Raw genomic sequence first — 26,412 nt, 5'->3', positions numbered from 1 at the left:
ATCCAAAATGTTATAAAGCACTTCTACAATTCAATACTAAAAAACAATGTGATTAAAAAATAGGCAGAGGACCTGAATAGAAATCTTTCTAAAAAAAGAGACATACAGATGGCCAACAGACACTTAAGAAGACATTCAATATCATTAATCATCAGGCAAATTAAAGCCACAATGAGATATCACCTCACACCTATCAGAATGGCTAAAATCAAAAAGGCAAGAAATAATAAGTGTTGGAGAGGATGTGAAGAAAAAGGAACCCTCATACGCTGTTGGTGGGAATGCAAATTGGTGCAGCCACTCAGGAAAATGGTATAGCATTTCCACAAAAATTGAAAATGGAAATACCATATGATCCAGTGATTCCAATATGGGGTATTTACACATAGAAAACACAGACACTAATTGCAAAAGATATATCCACACCTATATTTATTGCAGCATCATTTACAATAGCTAAGATATAGAAGCAACCTAAGTGTCCATTGATAGATGAATGAATAAGGAAGATATGATGTGTATGTGTGCGTACACACATGCACATGTGTATGTGAGTGTGTGTGTGTGATGTGATAGAATATTACATAACCTTAAAAAAAAGATGAGATCATGCCATTTGCAACAACATGGATGGGCCTAGAGGAGATTATACTAAATGATATAAGTCAGATTGAGAAAGACAAACACCATATGGTTTTACTCATATATGCAATTTTAAAAAACAAATGAAAAAAAAAACAAACAAAAAGAGTCAGACCCATAAATACAGAGAATAAATTGGTGGTTGCAGGTAGGGGAAGGAAACGGGCAAAATGGGTGAAGGGGGGTGGCTGGAGGTACAGGCCTCCAGTTACAGAATGATTAAGTCATAGGGATGAAAGGTGCAACACAGGTTTCTAGTCAATGATATTGTAATAGAGTTGTATGGTAGCTGATGGTAGCTACACTTGGGGTGAGCATACCGTAACATATAGAGAAGTTGAATCGCTATGTCATACACCTGAAACTAATGTAACAGTGTGTGTTAACTATACTCGAATAAAAAAATAAAAATAAATAGAAATAGAAATAAAAATAAAAGACCAAGGGCTTTGGAATCAGAACAATCTGGTTTGAACCCAGCTGGGTAACCCTTGGATGAGTGAATGTACTTCCCTGATCCTCACTCTCCACTCTATAAATTGGGCTCATAACTCTCATTGGGTTGTGAAAAGGAAGCAAGAACACATATATGAAGCCAATTGCACAATTCCTGGTGCACTTCAAGTTCTCCGTCAGTGTTGGTTATTATTAACATCATTACCTTTGTCAATCCTTAACTATGAAATGCAGATTGTTCAGCACATCTTCATCCCTTTGCCACTTCTACCCCTGCCATCTTAAGTTTCTTCCTACTCTCTTGCTTCCTATGGCCTGAGAGCCACCATGGTCGCCCTAGAGATGCCACACACAAAGGGGGCCTGCATCCACCCTGCCAGGCCCAATTCAAGCAACATGCCTCTCTTCCCTCTCATGATCTCTCCTGCCTCTGAATAATCCAACAGGGCCTCCTGGAACTTGGCACATTCCTTCTTGGTGCACTGTTACTTCTGTATATCTCTTACAGCTCCTTCCCCAGACTTGAACACCTCAGGGGCAAAGACACATCTGAACCACCCTTCTTTCTCCCCTCATCTTGCATGGCCCTGCAAATTGCAAGTATTTGGTAAATATTTGCCCTGACATTCTGCCTGATGAAGGTAGGAATCCTTTTTCCTAGCTGGCTACTACAGAAAGAGAAACCATTCCAGGTGGGGTGGGGAGGAGGCCAGGAAACACTGAGCACAGCAGTTCAGCTGGTGCCAAGGACTCCTGCACTGATCAGACCTTCCTGCTGCTCTTGAGCCTCCTAGCAACAGGATGCCATGGCCAGGGAAGAGGAGGGGAAGTAATAGATCCCTTGCTGGGGGCACACATGCTGGCCAATGTCAGCCAGCAAGGACAGTTTGTGGGTTCAGACAATAAAATACTAAAGTCCAGATCATCACTGGAGATCTGACAGCCAAATTAAAACAAACAAACAAACAAACAAACAAGCAGCAATGCCACTGGTCTTTACTTCAGCATCAGGGAGCTTGGAGATGCTTAGGGGGACCCAATGTCAGGAAGCTCCAGTGAGAACAAATGATGCTGGCCTGGCATTCAAGACTCAACCCTTGCCATTTAATAGCCTTGACCTTGGGCAGGTCAATTCCCCATCTGAGCTTCAGCCTCTTTGTCTATAAAATGGGGATATGATGCTAGGATCTCCCTAAATAGATGTTTATAGAACTCTAATGAGAGAAGGTACATGGCAGCATACCAAATCCAGGGAAGAATCATAGAAAGCTATTACTTTCCAGTGCTTAAAATAATGATCCAAAGTATACCCAAAAATTATGACTTAAACTTTGTTTTTCTTCCATTAGATCATTTTGAGTATATTAATGGGAATATGTCCTTATAGATCTGATGTCAATTAATAATGTCAGGGCTGATTAGTTTGCATACCTGCTGCTCATGATTTCAAGCAGTTTTGATTACTTGGCCTAAAGCAAAATTGCCAGATATATCTTTCTCCAGTCAGACAACATATGCACTGTTACAGAGAACCTCAGAACATATGCTACTCGCACTGGGAATGAAGTGCCAATTCCACCCATTTCTTAGAGTGTGATCACAGGTCTGCAGAAGGCGCCTCTCCTGAACTCTTGGGTCAGGAAGTGAAAAACCAACACCCATTTGGATCTGACAAATGTTTAATCAGAATTCATTAAAGAAACCCACTCAACAAGCATTACGAATGGTATCAGCATCTATAGCAGAAGCTATCAAATACTAAAGTGCCTCCTCATTTCAAAGTTAATATTACCTTTGGTGATCATACTTTTCTCCAAATAGTATGTTTTCTCTCACATTTCCATGAAAGATCCATGCTTGCTGGGAAACATAGGCCACAGTCCCATTGACTGCCACGGTCCCTTGGTGTAACTGCATCTGGAGCAAAATACCGGAATACCTTCAGAAGCTAAACGTCACAGACCTCTCTTTAGGGGCCCACTGCACCCTTGCCACCCACTTATTCCATGAAAATTAACTATGATGGTGCAAGAGGGTCAACAAGATGTCTTGACCCACACTGCAAAGCATAACGGTATAGTCTGATGGTCACAAAGTCAAAAATCTATGAGCAGCCAGGCAGGAATGTCACAGAAGAGGCATTGGTGAGCTCTACTGCAAGCTGGAGAGACCACATGGCAAACCTGTACAACCAGAACAAAATGCCCTCGGAGAGGACCCACCACAAAGCCTCCCTCTTCCTCCAGGTGCACCAGCTGGATTCTACCCTCCTCAGCCAGGCCCCAGGGGCAGGATAGAGCCTGTATGGCTGTGGATGGTGGTCCTGGCATGCCCTGTCTCAAGAAAGCAGCCTCAACTCAATGGCACAATTGGTGCAGGGCCTGGTACAAGGATGCAGGCTTGGTGCAGCCAGAACTTCCCATTCTTCAAGGGGAGTGGAAAATCCAGTTTCATGTGGCACATCCAGCAATCCAATTAGAAACTTGCATGAGCTCTAGTGTGTGATCCTGAGTACATAAGTTCACTTAGGATGATCCCACGTGGTGGGTATCTAACAGGTAACAGTGGACACTAGTGATGATGCCCTGTTCAAAGTTGTCAGGAGACGGGATTTGTAAGAGATGGCATGGTGCTCAGAGATGATGAGTGGTGGCAATGTGTCATGGATAGTGAAGAAAGATAGCCAAGGTCAAGTGATGTGATGCCATTTCACCTCAGGAATGGTCCAAGGGACAGAGAACACTAGACTTGGAGAAAATGATAATGACAATAATGGTAATAAGAATAGCAAAATGAATAGGGGCTATGCCAATCACCATGACTGGCCCTGGGAATTACCCTATAACTATTATATACACTATCTTGTGTAACCTACACCATGACCCTCCTAACCACCATTTTACAGATGAAGACACCAAGGTTCAGAGAGACTTAGTTACTTATCCAAGGTTAAACAGTGAGCATGAGGCTGAGACAGGTGGTAAACACAAGCAGTCCAGAGCCCACTCAAAAGTCACCCTGCTGCCTCTATCCCAGTGACTATGCTGAGGCATATGATCTTCCCAATGTCACATGGGACATAGGTTCTATTTTTTCTGAGAGATTCCAAAGGAGCAGACCAAAGGGCAGAAGTTAAAAGGAGGCAAACTTCACTTCCATATACATCAAAACTCTCCAGAGGGAACTGGCTGTGAAATAATGAACTCCCCATTGCTGAAGATATCCAAGCAGAGGCTGGCTCATTTCTTAGCGGATGCTGTGGAGAGATTCCTGTTATTAAGTAGAGAATTGGGATGGGTCACCTGGAACACACCTGCTGAATCTAGGGTTATGACAGAGATACACACACAGAATTCTAGAGCATAAGGGACCTTAGGAACTCACCAGATTCTGCCCCCACATTTTCTTTCAGACAGGGAAGGAGTTGTTTCTCTTTCTAGAAATGAGTTAACTGGGGCCAAAAGAAGTCATTCTGTTCTAGCGGGCTCTTCTGAACCTAGTGTCGTTTTTTCAGAGGTGTGTCCTCTCCCTACTACAGGCATCCAAACTTCTCTTTAGGAACAGCAGGATGGGGAGAAAGAGGACTTAATATTCATTCATTTGGGATGAGAAACTCTATCAATTTAGAGCCCTATGAATACAATAAATGGTTTGACCATTTCACCGGGGTCACACAGCTAGAAATAGCAAAGGACAAGAAGTCTGCACTCTTCCATCTTCCTACCAGGAGGTCTGCAGAGAAGCTGAGGGCACATTGCTGCTTTAGTTGATGCATGCATTCAGCCACTCCATCAAAGAAGGCCTGACTAAGCCAGTGCACTGGGCAGACACTAGAGATATGGAGATGGACAAGGGGAAAAATAATCTAGAGTCATGGTGAGTCACAGGTGCCTCACTCCCTCCCTGCGAAGCCATCTTGCTGGGCTTTCTAATCAGGATGCCCAAGTCATGGGAAACACCATGTACTTAATGACTTGTCTCTTCCTTTGACAAAGATGGCACTCTAGGCAAGGAAACAGTCATTGTTTAACACATGTCCTTGGGAGGCAAACCCAAGAGTGTATGAAAAGCTCAGTGCCACGTGGACAAGGGGCATGGAGCTACTGAGCACATTAACTTCCTGGAAATCACTGTTAACTGTGTGCACAGCATCAGTGCAGCTGAGCCCAGGCACTGGGTCCACTGTTCTTGAAGGGCCCCAGGCAGGGCAGGCAGGGGACGATTTGACTGTCATGTCAGTGCTCCAACTTCACAGCTTACCTGTCCTAGGAGAGCTGCAATGAGAGAGCTCTTTCCACTTCCAACATTCCCACATATTCCCAAAACCTTCCCCTACCAGAGAAACAGAAAAAAGACACAGTCATTCCACCAGTTCTTAAAGGGTCTTGGGCCAAAGGCACTGCCACCAAACTGTGCTAGCCAGGCCGAGTGGTAACCAAGGGGTCACTGCCGGCTCTAAGAGATGGCAGATACAGTCTCACACCCCAAACCTGATATGCAGCCTGGGAGGAGGCAGGAACCTAAGTCTTAATTAAGTGCTTTCCTTGGCACAACACAGCAGAGTGCCCGGAGGACTTCCAGAAATCATGTACAAGCACTGATGTGAAACAGCCTTGTGCTGGTCTGGGATACACAGGCACTGGATGTGAGGACTGTCCCTTGCCCACACTCCAGGAAAGCAAATCTAATAGAAGTTAAAGGCTGCACAACCCAGGGGGACAATGGTAGCCTTTGAAATACAGAGAGCCAAGTGTTTTTCAAAAGTTAATTTTTAAGTATCCTTCCACCATACTAAAGCATAATCTGAAATTACTGAGCAGTTATGCTATTCCAACACATTGGGTTAATGGATTATTCTACAGCTACTAATCTATTAATTCAACCACAAATCATTGTAAGAGACTGCTATATGCCAGGTGCTGTTCTGGACACTAGCAATAACACAACACAGTAATGAACATGACAGACAATAGTTTGGCTCTGCCCTCAAGGAGCTTGTGTTTTAGTTGGGTGGATCAAAAGTCAATAAGTAAGTAGTGTATGGAGTATGTCAGGGACATGCCATGGAAACACATGAAGCAGGGAGGAGATATGGAGGAGATGAGGGTGGAGGGAACCTTACTGAAAAAGTAAATGTCTTAGCTTGAGCTCTCCCGGAAATGGGCCCCGAATCAAAAGATTTGAGTGAAGGTAGTTTGTTTGGGAGGTACCACGGGAAGGGGAAGGTGGCCCATCAAGGGTGTACTATTATGTCAGCACCCCTGGGAGGCAAGTGAAGTTCAATCTTGCTGGGAAATCCTGGGAAACTGAGGGTGGTTCTATACTACCAGCAGCTGAGGGAGTTGGGGGTAAATAACCAACAACGAGTTTTGGAGAATGGCTCCCTTGGCTGTGGATGACCTGCTGCTTTGTGGGTGGTGGGGAGGGCCCTAGGGCACAGAAACAGATCCAGCAGTTGGAAGATGGCCAGGGCACATGGATGGGTCACCGGTAGTATCTGCTACAGGTGCCATTTGAGTAAGACATGAAGGAGGTGAAGGAGTGAGCCATATAATATCTGGGGGGAAACTACTGCAGGCAGAGTGAGAGTCCATACAGAGACTTTTAGGCAGACATGTGCCCACTCTTGTATTCAAGTGAATACTGTAATGCTGCCGTTGGAACATCTAAGAGCATTCTCATTAAGGCCTGCTTTCAGTGATCCCTTAGAGAAAAGATGGTCCTCGTAGAGCTAAATATTTCTCCTTTCCCATCTGAGATAGACCAGAAGGGTCCGGCCTGCCACCCCCAGCTCATGAAGATTGCTTCTTGTCATCATGAATTTCTTTGACAAGTCTTTATGGCACACCAGGGATCATGCTAGGCACTGGGCATAAAGTAGTAATCAAGGCAGATGGGATCCCTGCCTTATGCAGCTCACACTGTCATTGAAGCTCCAACTCAGTGAAGCTGATGCATTTTAATTCCATTAGAAGGACTTCAAAGAACTGGGACATTTCAAAGACTTTGGGACAAAGAAACCACAGGGATGGATTCAGCTTCTAGGCATTTGGCTCTCTTTTGAGTTCTGTCTACTCTCTGGGGCCAGGTCTGAGCCTTCTAGAGTCATCCTTGTCTTCAGGAGAAAATCCACGTGTCCTGCACCCCCAGGATTTCCAATTATTCATTTATTCATTCCGAAAAGAGTCTTGGGAACCTATGCTATGCCAGGCACCTGTTTTGGTGCAAGGTCACAACTGTGAATGAGACAGATACATGCCTGACCTCAAGGAGGCTATAGCCCAATGGAATCCTGGAACTAAATTTGGGAAAATATGGATGCTCTGAATTTAAGATATTTAAGGGCTGCTCTTAAGATGGACTTGGTTGTGAGAGGAAAAAGGCAACAATAGCTAACATCAGTTGAGACTTACTATTGGCTTAGTGTTTTTGTATGATGTCTCTCAATTCTCACGCCCAGCCTATAAAGTGCTACTATTATTAAAATATCCATTGAGCAGGTAAAGGAGGAGAGGTTCTAAGAGGTTATGCGGTATATTTAAAGTCACACAGCTACAAGTGGCTGGGACTGGAACACACGTACACCAGTTTCCAGAGGCATACCCTTAATCCACACAATGCTGTGTTGCCCCCTTGTTTCAGAAAACATTGACCCTGTCCTTGATGCACAAGCCCAAGAGTCACCAACATAATGAGGAGGAGGAAAGCAATGAGGAGGGTAAAAGGCAGCTTCTTTAAAACACAAGAGTACTTCACTGAGGCCTCTCTGGAGCAACTCTAAAGGCATAGTTAGAGCAATCCAGGTGCTGCACATCACAGGCAGGGGGAAGGGAATGAGAAAGCAAAATGGTTTGTACCCAGCAGGACTTATCTGAGAACCTAGCTCAATTGCACTCAGCCAAACAAATACCATTTCCAACAAATACATGGCAGCCGCTCTTGTTAACAACAAGAAGTACCACCCTACACCAGCTATTGAACTTAGCATCACATAATAAATAGGAACCTCTCCTTCTATAGAACTCACATGGCAAAAGGGTGAGTCAACAACATGGGAGATTAAAATACTAGGCACAAGTTTATGGCGAGTGCTGTGAAATGTGTAAGCCTGATGATTCACAGACCTGTACCCATACATTATACGTTAATTAAAAAAAGAATACCTAAAAAATAATAAAATAAAATAAAATACTAGGCACAAGATTAATGCTGAGCCCTCTGCAGCAAAATCAACAAACACTGCCATCCCCAGAGCACTGCTGCTGAGTTCCCAGTGCAAGAGAATCACATGTAGGAGAAGGCCACACATTCTGTAAATGCAGAGCTTTGTCTAAATTCTGAGGGGGAGCAGCCAATAGATTGGCTGGTTTCCTTTCCTGGGTTGCTTGTTGATCTCATTTGCTTTTAACAAGTGTGTTGCTGAAGATCATAGATTCTGGGGCCAGGTGCCCTCGGTGTGAAGCCACTTGCTAGCAGTGTGGTCTTGGGTGAGTTATTTAACCTCCCTGTGTGTCAGGTTTCTCAACCATCAAGTGGGGGTAGCTACGGTACCTACCTCTTAGGTTGTTGGGGTGGTTAAATGAGTTAATTATGCACCTGGTAAATAGTAAGTGCTCTTAATTGTCAGTTATTATACATCATAGTACTTCATTGTGAAATTAAGAACAAATCTAAAAAGATTTATAAAAGATAGTCATTTTGAGCCTAGAATCCACCTGATTTATAAAAGATAGTCATTTTGAGCCTATAATCCACCTGAAATGGATTATTCATTCAACATTAAAACTGGTTCCCTTGGACTTTGAAGATCAGTACTAACACAACCACCATCTTCTCTCAGCTTGAAGAAAATGTCTCCATTAACCGTGTACATAATTTTAAAATTGGGGAAAGAAAACAACTTAGATACATCCTCCCACCACCATCACCACCCCCAGTTCAAACGGAATTATGTTAGGACTGGATAAGACCATAGCTGTGTGATACAAGGAAGAAAGATGGAAGCCACACCTGTAGAACACATACTCACCTTTCTCACCACAAAGTTTATATTGTGCAGAACCAATTTTGGGGGGCTACCACTTTGCTCCTCTGGGCCAGGAACTCCGTGGGCTGATGAACTCAAACTGTAGGCCCCTAGCCTCTGTTTCTTGAGACAATGTTTTTGATTCTGCACTTTCTTTAGGTCACTTTTTATGCTGGTTTCTTGATCCCATGTCAAGGTGGCATTTGCTAAAAGCAAGACAGTATCTGGGTCTTCTGGCTGGGTGATGTAAGATGGGGGGCTTTTATCTATGAGAATTTTCTAAGATTAAAGAGACAAAATTAACTGGGCAGACATTATCCATTTGCAAGAACCATCCCAATATATCTTCTGACGACCCAAAATCATAATCTTGGCAATTTTACTTAGGACATTCAGAGAAGATATCCTGAAGATATTTCCCCTAGGAGAAGCTGCAGCAGAAATAGTCTACTAGCTCATGCTATCTAGAACAGATATCTCTTTAACCACAAGGTCTATGTGGGTCACCCACATTGGAGAATGCTAATATCAGGTACATTTCTTCTTCGTGCCCAAGGTAGTAAGTTTTTTCCAGCTTTGGGTGGTGGGCTTCATTACCTGGCACTGATGCTTATGAAACCAAGGTCACATGCTCAGCCTCTACTGTGTCTTCTTCCTAAGTTCCCACTCAGCTCAGTTCAATAAAACATTTACCAAGTGCCTACCCTCTGCCATTCTGGGGTAAACAGCAGAAATACAATTATGAATAAGACAAGATTCCTGTCCTTGAAGAGATTACTGTCTAGGGGAAGATGGGAACATAATCAGACATTTCAGGGAAATGTAATAAGAACAAAACACTGTAACTTCCAGAGAAGGGAACTCTACTCCCCATCCTGAAGGCCATGTATTCGAGCCAAAGCTGAATCTGTATAGGTGCTGTACAGGCAAAGATGAGGGAGGGAAGAGGAGATGGAAACTTTTTAACAGAGTACATTGCATTAGTAAAGGCAAGGAAGCATGCAACACCACAGTTTATTGGGGTGGGGGCATGAAACAACCAATTCAGCGTTATGACAGAGCTCAAGGTAGGAAGGGTATAGGCAATCAGGTGGAGACATAACTAAGGACCTGCTGATGGAAGGCTCAGTCTCAGTCATAGAGAGAACAAGGACTCAAGGATTTCAAGCAGGTGAATATCAGTGGTCAGACCAATATTTTAACAGCTCTCTGGGGGCTGAGTGTGATATGGATTTAAGGAGAACAATAATGGAAAAAGAAGATAGGTTCATAAGTCACTGTGATGATTCAGATGAGAGATGATAAGGTCTTGAATGAATGTGATGGCAGTAGGGACAGAGGAAAAAGTTGAGGAGTCAAGAAATAGCATTATTCCTCTAGCCTAAGACATCTGATATAATATATACCATCAACGTGATGGTGTTCATGTTTGTGTTTTGTTCAAGAAGTGATGAGTCAACAGTGCCACCTTCCAACCCAATCTTACAAACAGCACTCTTAAAATTGAGGAAATACAGTGAGCAGAAGGTGACCCAACAGGGCTCTGGATTAGTTGAATGTAAATAGTAGGGGAGAAGAGGGATGGATACAGGCACCTCAGATGCCTAAGATGACTTCCAGATTGCTGGCCTGAGTGAAAAAAAATTATTCAATTAATTCACACATGTCTGGAACACCCTCCTCCTTTTCCTTCCCTTGCCTGAACTTTAAAACCACTTTATATACCCTTTTCACAAGTCATGTATCCTTAGTGCATACATCAATTCCTGGGATACCTGGTCCTACACTAGACTGGAAAGCTCTTGAGAGTAAAGGCTCTCTCTTCCTCTTATTTTCATTTACCACAATGCCTCATATATGGGAAGGACACAGTAGATCTCTGATGACTGACTGACTGACTGAATGAATAAAGTAACTAAATGTATAAATGTGGTGCCCCACCACCCTCTTTATCACTACCATCACCACGCCCATCATAGGACAAACCAGGTAGGTAAAGGGGAGGAGGATGGCTCAGTGCAAACTTAGCCCCATTCCTGGGACAACTTAAGATTTATAGCTTGGAAAAAGAGGTTCAGGAACATCATCTCCATGTATGGAGATTCTATTTCATTTTTGCTAAAAGGGCAGACCACCTTATAAAGCTCCCCTTATATATCCTTTGATGCACATTTATTGATCCAACTCTGAATGTAGGGTCTTCTCTCAATGTTCTTCAAACCAGTGACACAGCCCTCCAATGGATTGACACAGCTTCCCCATATCTGAGAATTTTCCCACCCAAAAATGAGATCTCTCTTCCCTACTCACCCAGCATTAGTTATACCTTCATTCTCCTCAAAGAGACATTGGCTTCAGCCATTGCTTTGACAGAGAAGGGCAAGATTGCGATCGAAAACTTCATTACATTAAACATGGCAATCACACTAAACACCTGAAGAACAAAAGAGAAATATAGGGTTTAGGATGAGATGTTGCCTTGGCTCTGAATCATTATATCTATAGGAATCATATTTGTTGAGATGAGAAATAATGGCACAGTTGAAATTCTTACAGGAACCTTTCCCCCCCCCCCATTTCATGGCTCACAAATCATGGGCTGGCAAATTAGGGATAACAATATCTTAATCTCTTTTGCTCTGGATTTTCATCAGAATGGTGGGAGATTTATCCATTGTCTCTGTCAATACAGAGAGGATAATGTCCAAGGAAGTCCTCTAATTGAATGTGTTTGGAAGTCTCCATCCACATCTTTACAAGGCCTAGACCATTCACCCAAAACCCCATGGATTGTCCTAAGTTATCCTCTTTTTCCAGTCTCTTCAGAGGCCTCTGGCCCTTCACATCTAGAGTGTCCTTATCCATACCATATTCAGCCCCAGAATGAAGGCAGAAGTTTCCTGGAAGGACGAGTTGGCCCATGCTGGTGGATGGAGAGTGATTTCTGGTTCTCCTACCCCTGGGCTCTGGCCTCCACACCCTCACCACATGTCTGAGAGAAATTTGAAAGCCTCTGTTCAACTGCCATTCCCAAAAAATCACCTTCCCTCCTTACTGGGACCTTTCTCAGTGAGCCCTGCCTGGTAGGTAGTTAACATCATACAGCCTCAATGAAGATAAGTTTCCTCACTCCATCAGTGCCCCAGGGGTGCATGATCTCATCTCTCAGATTTCATCTTCTCATCTGTCCAATTTGTAATTAGCAACTTCTCCCTAAGCACCCATTTAAGGAATTAATAACACAACTTCCATCAACAAATCCAGAGTGATCCTTCCTGCTGTTGTATGGGCCCCGTGGACAGAGCCCTGGGCTTCAACTAATCCTCAGTAGTTCTGTAAGGGGACAATGAAGAATGCTGTCTTCATCACATCTGGTCCCAAATCCATCCCCAGAGACAACTCAGCTCTCCTAAGTCCCCAAGCACTATCTTGGCTCAGAAAACCCAGGCCTTGGTTGACACAGCACTCGGGCTGCCTGATGTGAGCCAGCACCTGGGGACTGACCTCCTACTGATGTGGCCCTGACAGAGAAGACAAAGGATTCTGAATCTGAAGAAATATGTGTCTTGCATTTGGGAGAATTTGTTCTTGGCCTACATTTCTTCTAAATCATCATTTTAGAAAATATTAACCATGTGCACTCAATTTGGTTTTAAATTTGCTTGATGTATTGCTGAGGAAAGAATTCTTTGTCATCGTTTGGGATCATAGAACACAGTCACAATAATTGAAAAGCCTTCTGTTGAGGCTTTGGTATGTCATTGCCATTCATTCTGGCTTTGGGTTCATGGCTGAATTCAAGCCCCCAGAGTGTGTGAGTAAACTGCGTGTGAAGAACCCAAGAAAACAAAAAGCACATCAAAAGAAACACAGGGAGGTTCCAGGACTGACAGCCCCACAACAGATGCCCCCTCAGCAAGAGCACCCTGCCTTCTCACACATCCCCCTTCCCCTCAAAATCTGTGATTTTTGGCGCAACTATTGCTCTGCGACCCCACTTGCTTATTTCGTTCTCTCTCTCTCTTTTTCTTGTTTTTATTGCCCTTCCTCCATTCACTTACCCTTCAGACACTGGGTTTATTAACTCAGCTGTTTATTTCAGCCAGGAGCTGTTTCCCATCTAGCCCAGAGTTTCTTTACCTTTGAGTGCACAGACCACCTTATTTAAAAAAAAAAAAAAAAAACCTGAGCATCTCGCATTCATTCTAATTCTCCCTCGGAGGCTTTCAGCCCAAAATCGCCTGGCCTGGGTGAGCATCAGGCTAATAAGAACAACAAACACTTACACAGCATTTACAACGTACCCGGCGCTGTTCCGCATGCCTTCTTTTATAGAACTCCTTCAGTCCTCACAACCACAGGGACTATTATAACCCCATTTGTAGATAATAAAACCAAGCAAGAGAGGTTCAATGAATTGCCTCTGTCATGGTAAAGTACCAGAGTTAGGATTTTGAAAAGGGGGATTCTGACCCTTGCATCTCCCAGTACCTACAACTCCTCCCACCAAGAGAACTCTCACAAACTTCCCTTCTTAAAAAGCGTAGGAATAATTGTGAATAAGGCAGCCAAGTCCTCCTCTGATATCAGTTTTGTTTTCCAAATGTCAAATTGTGTTCCAACATTAACCACTACTCCTGCACTGACGTAGACTGAACAAAAGTCACTGTCGGGCTATCCTGGGCTCGCCGCAGCCCAAGGACTTGTTTTTAAAAGTCAAGACAGAATTCTGGTCCTTCCATGATTGGGTATTCTGTGCCAGTCCAGTCCCGGGCCTCTGCAGGCAGGGAGACGCTTCCCACCTGGCCCTTGCCAGTGCTACAGTGTGAAGGAAGCCAGTTCTGGAGATGGTTCTTACCACTGGGGCAGTGAGCCTGCGTCTGAGGAGGATGTGGCAGGTGAATGTCAATACAATGGCTATTGTGGATGCAATGGGGGCCAGGGCTGAGTTTCCACTTTGGACAAATCCAGCTTTTTCCAGTAATTTCCTTTCCTGCTTCCTTATATCTGTAAATAGAGAACAGTCCATGATGGATTTATTTTGCAGCACTAAGAAATGTATTTACCCCTACCTGATCCTCCTATAAAAGAGAATTTAGGATTCCTGTTGTGGAGTTTAAACTAGAGGAAGCACAGAAAGTCCTGGGCACAAACTGGGAATTCGGTGCATGTCAGCTGCCATATTGGATGGTTTCTGGGGTCTTTTCCAATCCTGATTCTGTGTCAGGAAGTCCTACACATGGATGTCTACAGGAGCTAGGCAAGTAATGTAAATGAAGGCAGTGGGCAGAGAGTAAGACCAGAGGGAAGGTGTGGAGTATAGCAAAATGGGGACCACGTGCTTCAGTGAAAGGGGCCACAACCTCTCAATGCAGGGCAGCCCAGGGTCCCCAGACCTTTAGCTATTCTGAAGACTGGGATCTGGAATTTTGTGGGACATCCTTCTACTTGTAAATGTTGGGAACTGATTGGAAAGTTTTTAAATACTATAAAAACCAAATAAAACACCTGTGCCAAGCCTGGAGACTGCCAAATTGGGGTTCCTGTCCTGTGTCTCAGGAACAACTACCAAAGCCCAAGAACATTTCTCCCTTTCATGAGTCCAGATGGGGTCCATGCCTCCACATTGCTCACAAGTTAAAGTCAAACCTCCTTCTCTTGGTGTTTAAAGTTCTTAACTCCAATTCTAGCCTCTTCTGCAAAAACCCTTTCACACTGGCATCATGGGGCCATCACCATTCTTACTGAGTGCTCGGCTGAGCACTGTGTAATGCTCTCATTTGATCACTCTCATCACTGTGTGACCAGGGAGGAGCTATTACTATGCCCTCTGGCAGGACAGAAAAGCCATCACAGGTTAAGTAACTTGCTTTTTAATTGGTCATGGCACAGTTGGAACCCAGTTCTACCACAGTCCAAAGTTTTGCTGTCCACATGCCCTTTACCTCTACGAAACCACCCACCTCCTTGTCCCCAAGCACATCCTCACATATCCACCTCTAGGCCTTTGTTCCTGCTAGGGGTCTTCCCCAGTTCCGTCTATGTCTGAATCCTTGCTATCATTCAAGGCCTTTCTAAAATGCCACTTTTGCCATGATGCTTCTCCTGATCTCTCCAATGGGATGTGCTCACCCCCTCACCCTCCTGGAGCTTCTCTCCATTTCCTTTGTGACATCTTCCCCATTTTATCCTACGGTCAATTCATGTGTTCACTCATTCAACAAATTTTAACCTGATGTCTACTACTGGCCAGGTGCTGTGCTTGGCATTGGACAGCATAGGAGTCAACAGAGTCTCAGCTCTCTTTCCATTGGGGAGACAGACAATAAAGAAATAAACAAACAAATCCTGTCATTACTAATTTGTTGGGCGATAGGAAAGAAATGAACAAGATGAAGTGATTAAAAGGAATTGGTAGAGAATGGGCCTGCTTAGAGCTATAGTCAAGAAGGTCTCTTTGTGTCAGCGACATTGAGAGGAGTCCTAAAGTCACCATCAAAATCTAGCACAAGAGCACTTCAGGCAGAGAGAACAGCAACTGCAAAGATCCTGAGGTATGAATGAGCATGGATGTTGTTCTAAAAAAAGACAGAAGTTTCTCATGGCCCAAGTGAGTTATCAAGGGTTAGGACAAGATGTGATGAGATCAGAGAGGTCTTCAGGGGTCAGATCATGTTGAATCCAATAGGCTATAGAAAGGAATTTGGATTTATTATTTTTTTGAAGACTATTTATTTATTTGACAGACAGAGATCACAAGTAGGCAGAGAGGCAGACAGAGAGAGAAGAGGAAACAGGCTCCCCACTGAGCAAAGAGCCCGATGCGGGGCTCGATCCCAAGACCCTGAGATCATGACCTGAGCTGCAGGCAGAGGCTTTAACCCACTGAGCCACCCAGGCGCCCCAAGGAATTTGGATTTAAATCAAAAGTCCTAAATTGGAATAATCTTAAGTGTGGTAAGAAGCCACTAAAGATTTTTCAGCAGGGAGGAACAGGATCTGACTGACATTTTTCAAAGGTCACAGTGGTTTTTGAGTACATAATGGATTTTAGGGGGAGGGAAGAAAGCAAATGTTGCATCTGGAAGTTCTTTCCATACTCCAAAAGGGAGAGAATATTGGCTTGCACCAGGGTGGCAGCAGAACGAAGAGAAGCAGATTCCAGACATATTCTAGAGGTAGAGCCAAAAACTTATAGCTACTGTTGAGCTTAGTTAACTCATTGTTCCTTCATCCTAGAAGCAGGAACCCTTTCTCTTATCTTTCTATGTAGCTCCCATGACCTTGCACATAGCAGGAAGCTGATAAATATTTATTGAGTTAAACTGACTCGAATTAAAATGAGTTGAATTAAATTGAACTAAGTCAAATGGAATCCAGTTTAATCAAATCATTGTACTAAAGTGAGTTCAAGGTGTAAGGAAGTATTTCTGGGTCTTCAAGGAATGTTCCAAAGGGTTTCCAGTGTCCCAAACTGCAGCATTTCCTTGGGCAATCTCAAAAGCAAGTTTTCTAAACCCACTCCCTAAAACACAGATACACAGCTTCAGGGCCAATTACATGCTGATCTAAAAGTGTAATTGTACATCCAGAGAGTCAATTGTAACAGTGGTTCAGATCATTAGCCGGTCAACCACCTGAGTCTATGTCAGCAATTATGTAAATGTTCCTGCAATTAGATTTGCATTTATATTTGATTGTAATGGTTTAATATCATCTTTTTTAAAAAGCTATGTATGGGTCCTCATATCTGTGCAAGGAATGTCAAGTCAGGGGGTCATCCAATCATGATGATGTTGCTGCAGGCAAGGAGATATATATACATAAGCGTGAGTGTGTGCCTGTGTATGTGTATACATCTTCTAAGTCAAGGAAATATCTTGAGATAGCTCTTCTCTTCATAATGTTTTAGTGGATTACTTTTGTGAAAGGTAACTGGTCAGTACCAACATCCACATGCCTTCATAAAGGCTAGACCTTATGCCTCTCACCTGTTGAGCACTTGGGTTCACCAGAACAGATGCTGGGTCTATTAAAACCTCTGCAATCCTTTGAAAAGCCTGCAAAGCAGCTCGAGGGGTCCCCACAGCCCCCTTTCTGGAATGCCTGGCCCCAGGAACCTTAAGAACACTTTGGAAGAGTACATTCTACAGAGTAAGTGGTTCTTCAAGCACCAGCATGTCCTACCTTGAATGGTATTGGTAAAAGATTTTTCCCAGGCGTACATTTTAATCAGCTTTATGCAGGTCAGAAACTCATTCATTGTCTGAACTCGCTTGTCTGTCACCGAAATTGCTGATTGTCGGAAAGCTGAATTGAGCTTAGCCATAAACATCTGAAATCAAGGTACAAACAGTGTTCAGAGAGAATTGCTGAATTGCAGTTGGCCTAAAAATCCAGGGATCAGAGTATAAGTGCCAGGAAAAGTTCTAAGGGAAGTTGGGCTAAGATTCTCAGCCATCCTTCCCTCGAGTTGTGGCAGCTGATGTGCACCAGGGGACAACACTGGAGATCAAGCAGGTGACACAAATACATGAGTTATTAGGATGCAAAGAGAGTGTTGGGGACTTTGACAAACTGAAAAGCATGACTTTCTCCCCCAGGGCATTCAAATTCAAGGTCTTAAAAATAAAATACACTGTGCCAAGAAAAGAAAGCACATTCGTGAGCACAAAGTGAGGGCACAGGCTTCAGGTTCCTGCCCTGGAAATGAAACCTTCTATCCAATTCAGTGAGAACACGTGTGCAAAATTTAAGCATACAGCGGTTACAATTGCAAAGACCTGCCATTACCTGGATGGGGATGAATACGATGTACACAGATATCCCGATGAGGGCTGTGGGGCCCAGAATGAAAAAAGCATACACTGCACAAACAGCCATTAGGATAGGGATGGTGGCTGGCAAGGGACAAAACAAGGCAGCTTCAAACAAGGAATAACTATCACTTGATAGTATATTGAGCACCTGGAAAGAAAGCACATGGAATCAGGCTTTGAAAGCAGCACCCAAACATCTCCTCAACTGAGAAGAGAAGGAGAGAAGAAACTGCCTTAAGGGGGAGGGGTATTGCCCAGGGACAAACGTGATGAATTTTGTGGCTCTCATGCTGATCTGATTCTGGAGAGGCCAGTATTTTAGGACTGAGAGTCCCAATGAAGAAAGACATAAAGAGTAATAAATATTATCATCTAAGAGCAAGCTGGAGAAATGGCTAGCTGCCTACCCTTTATCTATCTCTCCTTCTTCCTGCTTTATTCAGAGCACGAATGTGCCCAGCTAAGAAACTACATTTTTTAGTCTCCTTTGTGGAAAGAGTACGGCCATGTGATTATGTCAAGGACAATGAGATAGCTATAAGCCAAAAGTGTCAAATGGGAGTTTGGAAATGCATTCTTAAAGGGAGCCAACTCAACTTAGAGGACATATATCCTTATTCTTTTCTCCTTCCTTTTACCAGCTATCTGAAACAGGACTAGCATGACTGGACCTCCAGCATCCATCCTAAACCATTATGGGAGTCATGCACTAGGGTAGTGACAAAGAAAGGAAGATCCAGGAGTCCCCATACCAGCTCTGAATTGTTCTCTTCCAGACTCCTTTTGCAAAATGTGGAATAAATTCATCTTGATTTATCTGCTGTTACTTTATATTTTCTTATTCTATGCAACCAAGTTCATCTTAACTGATACAGGATGCTTTGGACATAATAAAAGAGCAACTGTAAGACAGAGGCAAATCTCCCTTACCTCATGCCACCCAGAGTTCCCTTGACTGGGGAAATTTTATTGTGTAAATGGTGAGGATTTTATTGCTAAGGTTCAAAGGCTTAAGAAAATATAAATTCAGGGCACCTGGGTGGCTCAGTCAGTTAAGTGTCCAACTCTTGTTTTTGGCTCAAGTCATGATCTCAGGGTTTTGAGATCGAGCCCCATGTCAGGCTGTGCGCTGGGTATGGATATTCACTCTCTCCGTCTGTCCCTCTCTCTGACCCTCTCTCTTTCTCCCAGTCGAACAGAAGAGAACAAAAGAGAAGAGAAGAAGAGAGAGAGAGGAAGGAAGGAAGGAAGGAGGAAAGAAAGAAGGAAAGAAAGAGAGAAAGGGAAAATATAAGTTCTGAAGTAGGCATAGTCTTTATTATGGCTTTGGCACCCCAAACTCTACACAATCAGAATTATTGGATCAATTCCTCACTCATTTTTTTTATTATTTTTTTTCTCACTCATTTTTTTTAAATGCCTGTGGTGTATCCCATACTGCCTCAGTGTCCCTTTTGACAATCAAAGGGATTGAGTGAGGTCATCCCCCAGCTCTGAGTCAGCTGGAACAAGAAAGCCTTCCAAATTCTCCAGCTTGAATGGAGCCCTCCTTTCACTGAATTCCTCTGATGTTTTGAGTCTCCCTCACCTCATTTAGCATGGAAATAAGATATAATGGGCAGGATATTGGACAAATAAAAAGAAGGCATATGCACCATCCAGGAAGCACATTTCACTCATATTCAGAAAAGCCAGGATTTAATTTTCTAAAATGAAACTCTGGACCAGCTTACCTCACCAACAGAGATGTGTGCCAGCGTCTTGAAGGACAACAGGTTTTCGAAAACCAAAGTGGAGACAGCCACCTTCAACCGGATTGCTGTGCGGTAATTTATGGCCCAGGCAAGGGCCCAAAAGAGCACTTTGGTAAACTCAGTAGCAAAAAGGGCTACGCACAGGCCAATGCCAGCCCAGACATTCCTAGAAATGCTCTCGGTATGTTGGAGGATTTGGTGAATGAGAACCGTCTGCAAAACAGCACAATGGAGAGAGAAGAGGACCACTGGGGGTTGAGGTTTGTATAGGAAGCCTCAGATAATGTCGGCAAGCTGACTTTATGAGGCAAACTTTATAATTAATTTCAGTGGCGGCTGCTGTGCTTGACAAGGATTAGCTTTATGAAAATTTGCCCCCAAGGAGCTCAAAGATAATGACAATGTACTAAACTCACCAGCTCGTAGAGAAAGTAACTAATGACATTCTTTGCCAGTCTAGGGACCTGTTTGACAAGGCAGGGGAAGGGCCACCCTCACTCACCGGCCCTATGGCTGCCATGATAACACATAGGATGTTGGCCACAATATCCATCAAAACACGTGTCCTCTGGAATTTCCAGACTACTCGGCCCAGAGAGGCTTGCTCAGGACCCACTCTTTCTACCTCTTCATCCCAAAGGACTCGAAATCTGTGATGAAAGAGCAGGAAGAAGGAAAGGGACTTACCTTTCCATTTGCTGTTTGAAACTACTTGGATGGACAAACCTCTCAAAGGTGCTCAACACAACCCTTATCCCTGGCTGTGGTCGCTCTACAGAAGCAGCTCTGATTCTCTTTTCTTCCCTTCCAGGGCAGATGGGATACAGGAGGGGTAGGAGGGCAAAGCCTCAGCACAAGCACCAGCTGGTACCCGGCACTTGGGCACTTTCCAGGCCTTCATTTCCTGCTCCTACTGCCCGTCTCTGGCACAATACCAGTTCTGATTAAAAAAAAAAAAAAAAGACAGAGGCAACAGAAAAATGACAAGAGTAGTCTTCCTCAGAACAGGGAGGAGTTAGTCCATTTCAAAGATCTGAAAGAAGGCAAGTGTGACAAGAGTGTGGTGAAGGAGGAGACAGGCTGACATGACACTGGGAGGAGAGGCAAAGCCAAATCCTGTGGGACCTCATAGTTCTCAGAAAGGAGTTTAGGTTTATTTTCTGGAGCAAAGGAAGCCATTGCAGGTTTTTAAGCCTAAGTGATAAGATCATTTTACATATCTAAAAGAACATTCAGGTTGGTGTGAGAATAGTGGATTATAGAGGGAGTAGAGGCAAAAGCAGGGGGACCACAGCAGGAGACTGTTGACAACCAGGGGAGAAGTGGTGGTGGTTTGACACTGGATTTAAGGGAAGAGCATTTGAGAAAGAATGGACAGAGACAACAGGACATATTGATGAACTAGATATGAAAGAAAAGGGAGGGAGGATCAGGGACCCCAATTTTCTGGCTCAAAACTGTGTGAACAGAGTTTGTCAAGAAGGAGAGAAGAGCATCATCAGGTTGGGGCCCAGGATCAAGAAAGCAGCTTTAGATACAAGATATTTATGAGTCATACAAGTCCAGCTGTCCAGTTGGATGCAGGACGTATGAATTCAGAGTCTGGAAGAGAGGCGTGGACTGAAGTGGCATGTTATTAAAAGGTTGTATTTGGTGTTGAGTCTTTGCAGGGGATAAACTCACCTAGGAATAGGCATAGCACGGAAGAGAAGAGGACCCAAGTTGATGTTGGGCAGATAGAAGGAAACATTAAAAACAGAAAGAGAAGTTCAGACCAAAGAAGTAGAAGGAAAATCCAATACTCCACAGGCACTGGTCCAGTTCCTTTTCTCTGATCTCACTGGCAACTTTCTCTGGACTATAGATATGGGAAATTACCATTGAATGAGATATCTGCAACACATGGGTGATGGGAAGCACAATTGTAGAAACAATTGCAAAACCATGATTAAAATTCCCAGTCCTTTAAGCACATACTCCAGACTATACTTTGCACTTTACCACATGTGGCCAAAGATAAGAAGACTCCCAAAAGAAACAAGTGCAAAAAAGTCTTAGAGAAGTTCCCCATTGTTTAAGACATTATGATTCATCACAACCTCAAAGGTCAAAGCAGCTGGGAGAAAGAATGAAGTTAATGTCTTTATTCTTATGCTGCCATGGAAAAATCTTTATAAATGCTTACTGAAAATAGCAAAATAGTCAACCATTCTATAACACTTCACTTTATTTAAAGAAAAAAAAAAACATGACATGTAAATGGGAGGAAGAAGAGGTACTGATCCACAGCAGATGGTAAAACACGGTATGCTTAATTAGAGTAGAAAAAATTCTGGACAGATCAACATAAAGGTTTAACAATGCTGACCTCTGGGTAACAGAGCAGGAGTACAGTAGGGATACTCTCATGGCTTAAATGTCTGTTGCTTTAACTTTTTTAGAATTAATATGAATTAGGTTGAACCAATGACATTTACATTTTTTGCAAATCAAAACTGTCAAATATTGGCAGTTTTATTTGGTTCAACTTAAACATATTTTACAATATAAAAGCTCAATAATGATTTTTAAAGTAAAACAAAACATGATGCCTGGAGCTACACTCAGCAGCAGCCCAGGTTGGTCTAGCCAGCACAGTGCAAAGTGAAATCCTGGCCACCTTCATCCCGATGTAGTGCTTCTATAAATCAGCAACAACCCAGCCAGTATGCTCCTAAGCCTTAGGCTCACAAGCAATCCTTTTTCCACACCATCTTTCCCCAGTCCTCACCTCCCCAGAGACTGGGTCAATAAATTCAGTCAGCCCAACTCATGTTTCAGGCAGCACCCATCAAAAAGAGCCCCCAAGGACCTGGAGGTCCTTCCATACCCAGGAAAGGCGAGCAGTCAAAGGGCTCATGGACCCCTGCATAGGATGGGCTCCTCTCCTGAGGTGACCCACGGAATCCTAGTACCTTTTGGCATTGATGTCCGATGAGTCATATGGTGACAGCGGGGGCAGGGTATCCACAGTCAATGTGTGCTTGTAGCCCCTAACCATCACTGGTGTGATCCAGGAAAATGTAGCAAAGGAGAGCAGTCCTGCATCATCCACAGGGTTGGGTGCCAGCCTAAGACAAATGAGACACTCTGTGTTCCAGGGCATAGAGGTCATTGCCCTGAGTCCCTAGCTTGAGCTCTTAACTGGTAATAACCACAGCCACACTTAGAAGCCATGATTCCCACCCGTTAGCCATTTGAGCAATGGTGTGTGCTGGGACCCACTCAAATCAGTCTGTGATAACTGATTTTAAGACGTTTAGGAGTTTTGCAAGTTAGTTGCTAAACATGGCCAGTATTAAAAATTACTTAATTTTAAATAAATTGTCTTAAGGACAAAGGTAAGTACTTGAAACTCATCACTTCTTAATTATTTTACTAGATTTTGCTAGTATTTATGGTCTTTAGATTATATAAATCTGTTGCATCTATACAGTAGAAATACAATGGAACAGGGTGCTATGCACATCTCTTCCCAACTTGGCATTCAGTGACATCACATTGCCTTGAAATCAGCCAAGGTTGGCCATAAGAACTGATAAATGCTACCCACCATGGAATTTTTTTAGTGAGCCAGTGTTCAAACCTCACAACCAGCCCATGGGAACGAAGGCACCTGACCTATTTGTCATGAGGAAATGAAGACCTGGAAGCTGATTATCAGAGGCTGAGGTGCATGTCTTGTGCTCCCAGGAGGATGGGGAAGGTACAGAGCGGGGCATGACACCATGGGGATGACGGAGGGAGGCTACCTAGGCAGGCACATGCTGGAGGCAAACTCATGGTTCTGCAGATCAGGAGGATGGAATGAATTAAAGCATTTAAAGTGCTCTGGCTACATAAATATCAGCTAGCAGATAAAAAAGGAGGGTGGAGGAGGGGAAAGGAGGAGGAGAAGAAGAAATGAAAGGAAGCAGAAGGAAAAGGAGGAAAAAGAAGTAAAAAGAAAAGGAGGAGAAAGAGTAAACAGTCGAGGAGAAGGAAGAGAAGAAAAGAAAGAAGAGGAAGAGGTAATGGAGGAGGAAAAGACCTTGGTTTTGCCCTTGAAAAATTAACCAATTAACCACCTAAGACAGAATAAAGTCAGAGACATGGAGTAATATCTACTGATTACTAAGCCATTAGTATATTCTGGACCCTGTAAGAGCTTTATATTTGTAGCAGATGCTGCCAGGATGCCGTGGGCCACAGATGCTTGGCTTAAGCTGACAACATCCCATCTTAAATGTGAGCTATGCCCCCTTTTCACCACCTGTTTCAGTGCCTTCTCAGGAGCATAAGTGCAGCCCAGAATTGCAGGGCACTGATGCCTCCAGGGGCAAATCTTAACAAATGGAGTATGGAGCCCCTGGACAAACGCACCCCCCTATCCTTTGGGTGGAAAATTGTACACTTTCCCAGGAGGACCTAGTAGAATTCAGTCCTTATTCCTACAGCAGTGACACTGATGACACCATGTTGCCCTTACCTGACTCACTTCCCCTAAATCCTCCCTCCTGCTTCCTGGGATCACATCCTGAATGAGCGACCTGCATCCAAGTTCTTAGCTCAGGCTCTGCTTTTGGAGAACTCGAGCTAAGAGAATATTAACAATATACCATGTACCTGGCACATAGTAAAATTTTCTAAAAGGTGGCTTTTATGATAAAATCATACATTACTTCATAGAATCATTACAACAAATCATTGGAATGTACAGAAGGGTGGAATAATGACACCGTTTCATAGGCAAGAACATAGTGGCACAGAGAAGTTAAAGCCCTTGGCCAAAATCTTAGAGTTGATAAGTGGTGGAGCAATGACTCAAACCCGCTGCTTGCTGACTCCAAGGTCCCCATCATTTTCTTAAGCTCTACACCACATTGCCTCTCCACAAAACAATTATAACTCAGCCAAAACAGTGGGTAGTTAGTGTTTTCCTGCCTGGGGCTAGTTATGGTAGCCTATTCCCTCACCTTTCAACCTTCACCTCTCCCCTCAGAGGGCTCAAGGTGCGTCTTCGGTCCAGAGATTCTAGAAGAGAGCAATGCTGTGTCACCTCACTATAGAGATGCCACTTGGCCTTCTGATGTTCAGAGGTCTGGACATAGGGCCTTTTCCATGTAGAAAAAGCAGCATTTTATGATATTGTGACTAGTATAATATTAATAATATCACATCATATCATGTCAGAGTTAAGCATGTGAGCTTGAAAGTCAAGCTACATGTGTTCCTATCCTGCAGTTCATAAATGACCTAATCCTCTCTCCCCATCTGTATAAACCCCCTCTGGATTGTGAGCTTGCAACTGCTTCCATCAGTAGGTCTAGTCTATTTCTCCACTCCTAGAATCTGAGCTGACTTGTGTCTCAATTTGGTCAATAGAATGCTGTGAAAGAAATGGTGGCCAGTTCTGAACTTGAATCTCAAGAAACCCTATATGCTTCAACTCATCCTTTTGGCACTCTGCTCTAATACTAAGTGATCCAGCCCAGGATACCCTGATGGGGATTGATAGCCCATATGGCCCACTTGTCCCCATTGCCCCAGTCAGCAGCCACCTTGCCGACCAAAAGATTTATAAGTAAGCCTACTCAAGACCAGATGAATCACCCACGTAAGCCCAGCCCAAGTTGCTGACCCAACCACAAAATTGTATGCTAACTAAATGGCAATTGTTTTAGCCTTGTAAGTGTTAACAGTTAGAAAGTTTGTGTGTTACAGAAAAAAAAGGCTACCTGGTGAACTTTCAGCAAGTTACTTAACTTCTCTGTGCCTCATCTGCCCACCCATCAGATAAAGATAATAATACCTCCATGGTGGCTGTGAAGAGCAAATGAGACCATGTTTGAAAAGTACTTGGACAGATCCTGGCACAATGAAAGCTCTCCTTAAACACTAGCTATTGTTCTCTCAGCAAAGGATGATAGGAGTGGCTAATGGATGGATGGATGGATGGATGGAAGACAAAAAGACAAGAATATAGAGAAGCAGCATGGGGAGCAGGGCCAGTGCCTACTCTTGATAGGCTAGAAACTAATTCTGGAGGTTCTACCCCGGCCCTCCATCCAATCCTCCTACTGGCTTACCTTGCATAGGGTCTCACCGGGATCATGGTTTTTAGGCTGGAGTCATATCTTTCTATAAAGGTTCTCCGCTGGCCTCGCCGATCCAGATCTGAGATAAGGTAGGGGCCTTCACCCACCATCCTGATGGCAGCCTGGAGCCCTGGCCTATTGGCCTAGGGACACGTTCACTATGTAGCAGAAAGATGAGGAAGGTCACTGAGAAATGAGGACACTCTGGAATGGGTTCAGGCATTCCACCCATACTCTACCCAGATCAGCTTCCTTGCTCCAACTCCTTAGACAGTTTCACCAATTAGCTTTCTACATTTATGGGTCAGGTGGGGGTGGAGGGTGAGGTGTGGCCAGAAACCCTGCCACACCCTTCAGTTCCACTCTGAGGTTTCCTTATTAGCCAGGACATTCTGTGCCTCTTCTTTTCCATTTTGGGTTGACTGGGACAAAAAAGCCTATCATGGATTGTCTGTTGGGAGATAGTCTGTGACCAGCCCTGAATCCCAGACCAAGAAAAGAGCTCCAGGAAGGTGTGTTTGCTGTCACACAAATTTGCTTCACACAGAGTGAAGTTTGTCACACACACCTCTTTTTCTTCCTGCTTCTTGTGCGTACAC

At 43.7% G+C, this 26,412-nt stretch overlaps 1 protein-coding gene across 1 annotated transcript in view; it reads right to left on the bottom strand.

Moving 5' to 3' along the window:
• The window catches only part of ABCC12 (ATP binding cassette subfamily C member 12), a gene marked incomplete at both ends in the record, with an annotated part of 63,310 nt that extends 37,387 nt beyond the window's left edge, over positions 1-25,923 (bottom strand). Inside the window, 11 exons of the mRNA XM_080828151.1 lie at positions 2,891-3,015; positions 5,359-5,430; positions 9,128-9,403; positions 11,451-11,558; positions 13,983-14,131; positions 17,312-17,459; positions 17,918-18,091; positions 19,677-19,910; positions 20,200-20,347; positions 22,652-22,807; positions 25,805-25,923. Coding sequence (XP_080684277.1) covers positions 2,891-3,015; positions 5,359-5,430; positions 9,128-9,403; positions 11,451-11,558; positions 13,983-14,131; positions 17,312-17,459; positions 17,918-18,091; positions 19,677-19,910; positions 20,200-20,347; positions 22,652-22,807; positions 25,805-25,923 — 1,709 coding nt within the window. The remainder of the gene's footprint in view (positions 1-2,890; positions 3,016-5,358; positions 5,431-9,127; positions 9,404-11,450; positions 11,559-13,982; positions 14,132-17,311; positions 17,460-17,917; positions 18,092-19,676; positions 19,911-20,199; positions 20,348-22,651; positions 22,808-25,804) is intronic.
• Between the last annotated feature and the right edge of the window lie 489 nt (positions 25,924-26,412).

Source organism: Martes martes (genome assembly GCF_963455335.1).
Source record: "Martes martes genome assembly, chromosome: 17".
Taxonomy (NCBI): Eukaryota; Metazoa; Chordata; class Mammalia; order Carnivora; family Mustelidae; genus Martes; species Martes martes.
The sequence above is the reverse complement of the archived record's forward strand: the minus strand, read 5'-3'. Positions and strand labels throughout refer to the sequence as shown.